We start from the raw sequence: 10,000 nt of genomic DNA on the forward strand, positions 1-10,000 counted from the left end.
ATGAAGACACACGTGCACATGCACATGCACACACTCGCACAGTTCACACAGATACCCCCCCCCCCACACACACACACACACACACACACACACACACACAGATACCCCCCCCCCCCCACACACACACACACACACACACACACACACACACACACACACACACACACACACACACACACACACACACACACACACACACACACACACACACACACACACACACACATGCATGCATGCTATGCACACGTGTAAGAATTAGTGCATTTGTTTGTGCCACATTATTTGATGATATTAAGTGAATATATGTGTAGGTTCAGGTACAGTAGGCTGCAGTATGTGTAATATGCACACATTCACTTAATGTTTTCTGACATGTTGCCATCTGGTGAACTGTGGTTGGTTATTTAACACACTGTTAGCCCGTTACTACAGCTAGCTGCACATTCAAAGTGCCGTGTTGAAACACAGAGCTCATAAGTGGTGGTGCTCAAATGGTTAAAAATCTGTTTTTTTCCCCCTCTTTCTTCCTGTGTACAGTAGGTTCAGAGATGAAAATAATTCATGTGTGATAAAAGATGAATGAATTGACGTCAAAATTCCACACAAACTCCACACACCTTACTGCTGAAGGCTAGCTATCTCAGCTATCTCAGTGCGGAAATGGCCTTGGACATGAAACAATGGAGGGAAAAATATTTCTGTGCGACAAGTAAAGCAGAGGTGCAGATAGGAGAGCAGGAAAGGCAATATGTGTTTTAATTTTGTATGTGTTTGCAGTAGCTGAATTATATTACACATGTCATAAAGGGGCATAATAGCTTTATACATGTCATGACATGATAAGAGCTTAATACATGTTAGAAAGAGATATAATAGCAGCTTCATATTATGCCATAAAGGGACATAAAGTAATAGGACCTTATTATGTCATGAAGGGACATAAGAATAGCTTCACACATGCTATAAAGGGACACAATAAGAGCGTCATATATGCTATAGAGGGACATATTTATAATTAATAACGCTTCATACATGTTATAAAGGGACATACAGAAATAACAGCTTCATACATGTCCTTAAAGGGGAAATCCACCCATTTTCAATATTTAACTATGTCATTAATATAGCATAAAGGAGTTGTGTGGAAATAAGAAAAAAGTTCCCCCCTTTCTGTGTTGCCTTGAACTGGAGGATTGATTGTGGGTTTAACATTGCAAATTACAACATGATGAGTCATCAAGTTGTAATTTGCAATGTTAAACCCACAATCAATCCTCCAGTTCAAGGCAACACAGAAAGGGGGGAACTTTTTTCTTATTTCCACACAACTCCTTTATGCTATATTAATGACATAGTTAAATATTGAAAATGGGTGGATTTCCCCTTTAAGAGACATACAGTACAGCTTTATACATAAGGAGATGGTGCTTCAGTTTATCCCCATTTTCAAAACCAGCAGAATAACCCATCTTCAGATGAGAGGGACAATTACCATATTAATCAGAAGAAGAAAAAAAAAGATAAGAAGGTACAATAAATGTGGAGTTAATAAGCTTAAATTGAATAAGCTCAGCAGTCTTTAGGTGTATTCATGCACTCTATGCCTTGTGTGTCAGTGGGCTGGACCTGGCTCTTTAAATATGAATGTGAATTGACATGGTGATTCTGATTGGTCAGCAGTCTGCACATGAAAGAAAGTGCCATTATGTTTATGGCTCCTATTTGTCAGAGGCAACTGGTTAAGCAAGTTTCCTCTAGTAAGTTGCCTCTTAGTTTTAGTAACTAAATTAGCTTACTAAGTTAGTTTATATGTGTGTGTGTGTGTGTGTGTGTGTGTGTGTGTGTGTGTGTGTGTGTGTGTGTGTGTGTGTGTGTGTGTGTGTGTGTGTGTGTGTGTGTGTGTGTGTGTGTGTGTGTGTGTGTGTGTGTGTGTGTGTGTGTGTGTGTGTGTACGTGTACGTGTGTGTCTGTGGGGGCATGCAGGATTTGATATGAAAGTAAATCATTCATTTATTTAATGGAAGTGAATCATTTATGAAGATTTGGCATACAGGGATGTGTGTGTGTGTGTGTGTGTGTGTGTGTGTGTGTGTGTGTGTGTGTGTGTGTGTGTGTGTGTGTGTGTGTGTGTGTGTGTGTGTGTGTGTGCGTGTGCGTGTGTGTGTGTGTGTGTGTGAATTAACATACCATATCTTTACACAGACAGTGGAGTCTACCATAATAATAACCTGTATTAATAGTTATCTTCCTTAGCTGTATAGGTAAGGTAAACATATCACTGTTAGAGTAGAGTCAGACTTGCACCATACATGATATACTACTTTATCATAAATCCAGCCTTTATTTGCCCTGGGTGAGGGGAGTGATAAATGGACAGATAGGGTGATAGGGGCTGATAACTGCTGACACTACAGGTTATTCTATATGAAGCTAAACCTACAAATATTGGTGAATTGGTGATTTACAATCATTTGGTTGTAAATTAACCTTGGGCGACGATTAATGCCTGAGTGATAATAATCTATATGGACTGCTCTATTTGGATTCACAGTAAACGATTCTAAATTCTCGGCTTCATTTGGAACAAGCCAGTTTTGTGTCAGATGACTCAGATCCCGTTCCCCTTGGTTAATCATGATAAGCCTTGAGGCCATACACAGCAGTTCTCCTTCTGCTATTCAGAAGCAAGCATGGCATAATCACAATCTTCAGGGACAATAACACACTATAATGTTTGGGTATTGTCATGCATCCCCAGCTGGAGGTTTGTGGGTGTAGGGAGTGGAGCTGTCAAAAGTGGCCAAGAATGATGTCCAATTATTCCTTCTAAAACAGAAACTGTAGTTTCAATCCATTCAAATTTGCATTTTTGCGCATTTTATTCATAAGAGGGCAAACCAATCCAACGAGAGACTCCTAATAACTCCTTGTATAGATATATTTATTTCACTAGAGGTTCAGGCCGCTATGCAGCCCTCACACCTACGTCGCACCTCGGATCCGAACAATATGCCCATACTGTATATGGAGAACTCTGTATCTGTCATTCCATGTCCCTTTAATGCCCATATATGGAGATCGCTGATGTCATCAGTATATACACATATATGGGCATGCCCCTTTTGTGCTCACATATGGAGCTGACTGATTTGTTGATGCCAAGACGATGCCATGACGACACATTGAGGTTAGACAACACACTCCATATTTTGGCGTAGCTGCATTGGGAACTCCTTATATGGTTATGACTGAGTCATAGTGATATGAGCGTGATGACGTGGTCCGCCGGCCCGCCCTCTGGCCCGTTGGTCCTCCCTTAAGCCAATTCTAATGTACTGTACGTGTATGTGATGTATGTCTTTTGGAAGGTCTACCTAATCCATCATGCAGTGCTTTCAGACAGTGTAGCGGCCCGCGTGAGAACTTAGTCTAGCAGGGCTGCCTTTGTTATTTCACAATAAAACAATAATTTCTTCACAATTGAATAGATTTAGATACAATTGGATTGAATTGAAATTCAATATAGAATGTTCATTGACAGCCCCATAGGTGGGAGTCGGGGACTACATCAGGACAGCCAGCTGCACCTGTGCAAAATTAATTGTTTGATTGAATACTTTATTAGTCAGAAATGTAAACAGCATGTGAAAGGATACCACAAGTCCTGGGGACTTGTTTCCATTGTGGTCCTATGTATTCAATTCATCAACATACTGCAGCATAACAAATGTACACAATAATACATGTCATCAACAAGTACAAACACTAAATGTACAAAGGAGAAAAGGGAAAAACGGCGGCAGTGTCATCTGTCTGAGTAGGTCTGAAAAGATTATCCATTTTAGAATAATCCTTAGGGACTCATTGTACTCATTTAATTCACCTGGGCCGGTTGTATGAACTGTGCAAGGGATAATTAACAGTGCCGGTCATTGTTGAGGAATAAACCCTGACAGGGTGATTAGACCCTGATGCGTAGCGGAGGGGTCTTTATCACCCTGAAGGGGTTTATTTCTCAACAATGACTGGCTCACCACATTAATTATCCCGCTTATTACATGGCTACTTAATAAAGAAATTCATAAATTGACACAAAATGGAATAATATGCTTAAGGTAAATAAAATAATCCATTACATTATGACTGTGGTGGTCTCTTTTAAAAGAGAGAGAGCATAATGAGAATAAGTGACATGCTAGTGTAAATGAAGGTAACTGAAGAATTATCAAAGATGTGTTGTCTCCAAGCTAGTGAATGTTAGGAGACAACATTTTGCAGGTCAAGTTCAAGTGTCTTTTGTGCGAGACAAAACATCTGGCTGAGTATTGGATCAACCAAGGTAGACTGAATGTTATGCGATTGCACACCTTACAGAGAGACTACATATACTCAGTAAGTATTTTGCTAACGTGGTGCACCAAATTTAGTACCTAGTTAGTTATAAAAAAAATGATGGGTACTATTTACAGTACTAATACCCTATTGTGAACTTTACATTCCAATTTTAAGTAATACGTTTTTTTCAATCTGTTTGTCAAAGCCAGTGGTTCTTAAACCCAAGGAGTGCCAAGGAGCTCCCAAAAAAATCTGATAATATGTTGTGTCCATACAAGATTTGTGTTGTTAAAATGTAAAAAGGACATTCACACATTTTTCTTTTCACATTTTCAAATAGCCAATCTATTAAAGTGGTTGAACGGATATTGATGCTATATAAACTACCCCATGGAAACCCTTCACGGACCCCTGGGGGTCCATTGACCCCACTTTGAGAACCACTGGTCTAAGCAGACCTGGAACACCAGGTGAATGCAATTGACCACCTGGTGACAGAGAAAAGCAGCAGTACTAGGTGAGCCTGGGGACCAGGGTTGAGGGGAAACCAGTGGTCAGAGAGCTGGTGCCGAGCACTAAAGTTGAGGTATTGTCGTATGCAACACTTAACCGTTTTAAAAAATAAATAAAGTTGTCTCTGTCAGTCTGGGTGTCAATGTTAGAAATCTCAATATTTTGACTCTAAAAAGATATATGCTTGTTGTAGAAATGTGGGTGTATGCAGTGCTTGTTTAGAAGCGATCCCCAGACAGGGTGATGTCATGCAAAGAGAAGTTCAAAGGGTTGCCATGGTGACAGGAAGAAGGCAGCTGTGTTTGGCCGTGGCAAGAGTGTCGCTGTAAATAACATAGAAACTCGCACGCATGCATGCACGCACACGCACACACACACACACACACACACACACACACACACACACACACACACACACACACACACACACACACACACACACACACACACAGACACACAGACACACACACACACTACAGTACACACAGACGCACGCACGCACGAACGCACGCACAAACACTCAGAATTGATGTGTCTCGCTCCCTTGTTCTTCTGCTCCCCATGCGGCGTTAACCAGATCTCTCTTGTCTGACACCCACCTGAACATGTTCTCACAACTCACTGTGTGTGTGTGTGTGTGTGTGTGTGTGTGTGTGTGTGTGTGTGTGTGTGTGTGTGTGTGTGTGTGTGTGTGTGTGTGTGTGTGTGTGTGTGTGTGTGTGTGTGTGTGTGTGTGTGTGTGTGTGTGTGTGTGTGTGTGTGTGTTGATGCATTTAATTTGTGTGGGTAGTAAAGAAAACTGCTTGTATATGTTCTTTATATATTTATACACTACCAATATGCCTGGGTCATTTGGGGGAGGGGGGGGTTATTTCTAAGGGGGTGTGGCATTTATGCAGGCATTTTCACACTGTGTGTGTGTGTGTGTGTGTGTGTGTGTGTGTGTGTGTGTGTGTGTGTGTGTGTGTGTGTGTGTGTGTGTGTGTGTGTGTGTGTGTGTGTACAGATGTGTGTGTACTCTCTGTGTCATCCAATTACCTGTTCATAAAGCTCAGGGCTGCTGTATACACAGCAGGCTCATTATAGGTAGATAAACGGTGCCTTTGCCTATTACATACCACTGTTACAGAGCAGTAAATAAACATTATACTACCTCTGTGTGTGTGTGTGTGTGTGTGTGTGTGTGTGTGTGTGTGTGTGTGTGTGTGTGTGTGTGTGTGTGTGTGTGTGTGTGTGTGTGTGTGTATGTATATATATTCTCTACCTCCGATAATTACAGACTGCAATTACAACCATACAACAAGTTTAATTTGTGTGTGTGTGTGTGTGTGGCTGTGTGGCTGTGCGTGTGCGTGTGCTTCTATGTTTAGAGTAGGATAATGCTTTTTTTTCTTCTTTTTTTGAGGGGGGGGGGGGGGACAAGCCAGAATATTAGAAAACAAAATGAATCTTCATTCACCACCTTCATTTAGTTACATTATGTAACAGTGTATTTTTTCGTGTGACATCCCAAAACCTCAAACCTCCACCTACGGGAGGCTATTGAGGTGTCTCGCGTAGCCATGACCATCAGAGATCTCCGCCTGTTGATATGACTGGTCTGGTGACATCTAATGCAGGGTCTCAAACTGGGTGTAAACAATTAAGACATTTAGAAAATAACTCCATTGCAGAATCAATGCAAAGACTTCATATTGGGACGGTGATATGATTTGTTTTTAAAACGGTGGCGGTAGGTTTGTCAGCTGCCTTTCTCGCCGCTGTTCAGCCTGTGTATTGAATTTCCCCATACGTTTTGGTAGATGGAGATCTCTGATTGTATGACTAGGTGAAACCACCCTCCACCAAGTCCCCATTCGGAGGGAAACCCTGATTCAGATGCAACATGGCATACGCTGAAACGTGGGTTTAAAAAAGATATTCTCATGTCGGGTGGAAACCTTGTAACCGTTACTACCATCAGCCGTCAGCTAATTTCGCTACTTTTGCGCTACTTTTACACTTGTATGGCGAAGTAGGGCATTCATTTGCGAACATACCATGTTGAAATATGGAGATACAAGGTTCCTGGCCAACAATATCATATGCGAGAATGTAATAAAGACATGGATGAAACAAGCCTATTGTTTTCCCAGGTCTAATGGCTGACAAGGAGGAGAAGCCCATCGGAGAGGAAGAGGATGAGACCAACCTCAACTACACTCCACCGGCCCAGAAGTCCTTATCTGAGATCGTTGACCTGGACAAGGAAGATGAGAGTCTGAACAAATACAAGCAGACCCTGCTGGGAGCAGGGCCCGTAGTGGCAGGTAGGCCTACTGTATACTGTACTTTACTGTGTGTGTGTGTGTGTGTGTGTGTGTGTGTGTGTGTGTGTGTGTGTGTGTGTGTGTGTGTGTGTGTGTGTGTGTGTGCGTGTGCGTGTGTGTGTGTGTGTGTTTGTACAGTAGGTGTGTTATGTGTGTGTTGTTTCCCTGGGGTGACTAATGCTGGTGATGCATGCTGGTATTCAGTGTTATTGGAGCTCTAACAATAGCTCTCACTCAATATAACAAATTAAAGAAGAGAGACACACAGTCATCGCCTGCTTTCTCTCTCTCTCTCCCTCTCTCTCTCACACACACACACACACACACACACACACACACACACACACACACACACACACACACACACACACACACACACACACACACACACACACACACACACACAAACATATTTGAAGTGACACTCGCATTATACAGATATATACGTGCATCCAGCCAACACACATACATTCACACATGCATGCGGTGTCAGCACGGGCACGTGCGCGCTGGCACAGTCCTGCTAGTCTCAGCATCTCTGTCCCAGCAGCAGGCGGGCGGGCCATGATAGCTGATATCATTTCTGTTGCCCTGACCCGCTCTCCACTGGAACGCTACACCAGCACATCTGGATCAGCTTACTGGAGTATGGAAGGGCAGGAATGAACTAATAGAATAGAGTATTTGCTTTCTGTCAGGTGGAACGACAAGGTACAGTATGGAGCATACTGTATAGTGTGGATTATCATAAATTAAAATGGAGTTCAAACTTTCTGACATTTAGGGCAATAGATGTGTCTTAATATTAAATAGAAAACGGAATAGAATAGAATAGAATAGTTATTGTCAAGTCCAGACTGTGAAAGCGTGTTTGGTATTCCCTCAGTACAGACAATACAATTGCAGATGAAAATCAATACTAAAGCGGTAGTAACTTTGCTGACCTAGTACAAAAGATAGTTATTCCTATATTAGTATTTCATGAAACACACTACTTAACTGACTACATTGCACTGACAGTAATAAGCCAACTACGAAGTAGAAGTAGTGAATAAGAAATAGCTGTGTCTCAACTCTGAGGCAGCTGCTACAGAATGTAGACTGTGTCCTTCATTGACTAGTGCTATGAATGATAGAAGCCTATAGGCTGAGCAGAATGCCCAAATGGGATGCCTTCCGTAGAGGGATTGCCTCTACGTCATGGGCAGTTTCCACCTACTCTGCTGCAAGACCATCGTGCTGTAAATAATGACCCTAATGACCACCCCATGTTCTGTCCCCCCATGTACTGTCCCCCTCTACAGATCCGTCCATCCCTAATCTCCAGGTGACCAGACTGACCCTGATGTGTGACCAAGCCCCTGGACCAATTACCATGGACCTCGCAGGTGCAGTACAATACACGTGTTGTTGCTGTACTCTCTCTTGCTTGAACACTGACTAGATAGAAGACGATCAGATCAGTCTCAATCAATTTGGATGAAAAATTCTGCTGTGACAAAGGAAGCGTGCTCCAATCAGAGCGAGCAGCTGGGCCCAAGTCCAGACCCAAGTAGGGAATCCCTAGCAAGCTCCAAGTGGTTGTGTTCTGTGTGTCACTGACCCACTGCTCCAACCTCTGATGAAAAGATCATTTCCCAGTATAAATTCCCTCCATCTCTGAGTACCTGCAATTCTGGAAACTATACTATGCAAGTGCTCAACGTTTGGCACAACAGGAGTATTTTTTTCATCACGAGCAGTACGTAGTGCTTTCAACCCATTTCCCATGATGTGTAACGTTAGTTTCTGTTCGAGTGGCTCCTGTCCAACATTCAACCTTTCAGTGTGAGGTTTAATGATTGGATTTGCCCTGTGCAAACACTCCATCACAAGCGGGGAGCGGGCTGCAGAGGGGACATTTTTGCCCTGACTAAGCCAAAGCATACTTCATCTCAGGCTGGTACACATCCCAACACCTTCGATAATTAGCAGACTCTAACCACAAAACCATTTATAGCTCTCTACACAATCCTAAACATTTGTTGCCGGTGTTACACAGTTATGCCGGCAGAGTACAGTAGTGCTGGCTTAGAAGGTAATTTCAGGACAAGAACAAGAAGTCCCTTTAACCAAGAAGTTTGGTCATTCTCGCCCAGTGAAGCTTGCTTTATGGGCTGATTTTTTAAGTTTTCAATCCCTTACATGATTTAAATTGATAAAATACTTGTTTTTTTCTGTACAGTTGCAGATAAAACCCATTTCATACTAGAGGATAATTGTTGGCACCAACCATCATCCTCAATTGGCTCTGATCATCAATCTGCAATTGGGCTCACGCAAGCACAAGCGCACACACGCTTCTTTTTTCCATTCCATGTTAATGAATACAGCTGTTCTCACTGGCCGCACACGGACGCTGCGCTCTTGCGCGTGAAGATTTATTTTTCGCTCTGAGCGGAGAAACCATGTGTACGCATGTGTATTGGAACGAGGGGTAAGCACGCACATCCTAAAACAATTAATCGGGTGCTGGACAACAATACGTACATGAGAAAAAAAGGGGAAGTCCGCACACTGTTTGAGCTCCCAGTGGAAGAGTCTTATTTTATTTGTTAGGCAACGTAGCCGGTCTTCATCAAGACCTGATGAAGACCGGCTACGGTCTAAGCGTTGCCTAACAAAGACCCTATATGCAAATACATTGCATATAGGTTGAACAGACGTCCCATTTTAGCCGGGATTGGTGAGAACAGTCATGCACAAACCTGCGTGCGCAATGAATAAAGCATGTGTGCTTTTTTGGTGTGTTCCGTGCGTTACCCTTTTCTTTTGTCCTTAAGTCCCAGATATGCCCCCACGCC

At 42.6% G+C, this 10,000-nt stretch overlaps 1 protein-coding gene across 2 annotated transcripts in view; it reads left to right on the forward strand.

Moving 5' to 3' along the window:
* The window catches only part of arhgdig (Rho GDP dissociation inhibitor (GDI) gamma), a 53,677-nt gene that overhangs the window by 21,320 nt on the left and 22,357 nt on the right, over positions 1-10,000 (forward strand). For both annotated transcript variants that reach the window (XM_084073016.1, XM_084073015.1), the window contains exons 2-3: positions 6,984-7,157; positions 8,462-8,545. In XM_084073016.1, coding sequence (XP_083929142.1) covers positions 6,989-7,157; positions 8,462-8,545 — 253 coding nt within the window. In that variant the 5' untranslated portion in view covers positions 6,984-6,988. The remainder of the gene's footprint in view (positions 1-6,983; positions 7,158-8,461; positions 8,546-10,000) is intronic.

This window comes from Gymnoscopelus microlampas (genome assembly GCF_963454915.1).
Source record: "Gymnoscopelus microlampas genome assembly, chromosome: 11".
NCBI classification, from domain to species: Eukaryota; Metazoa; Chordata; class Actinopteri; order Myctophiformes; family Myctophidae; genus Gymnoscopelus; species Gymnoscopelus microlampas.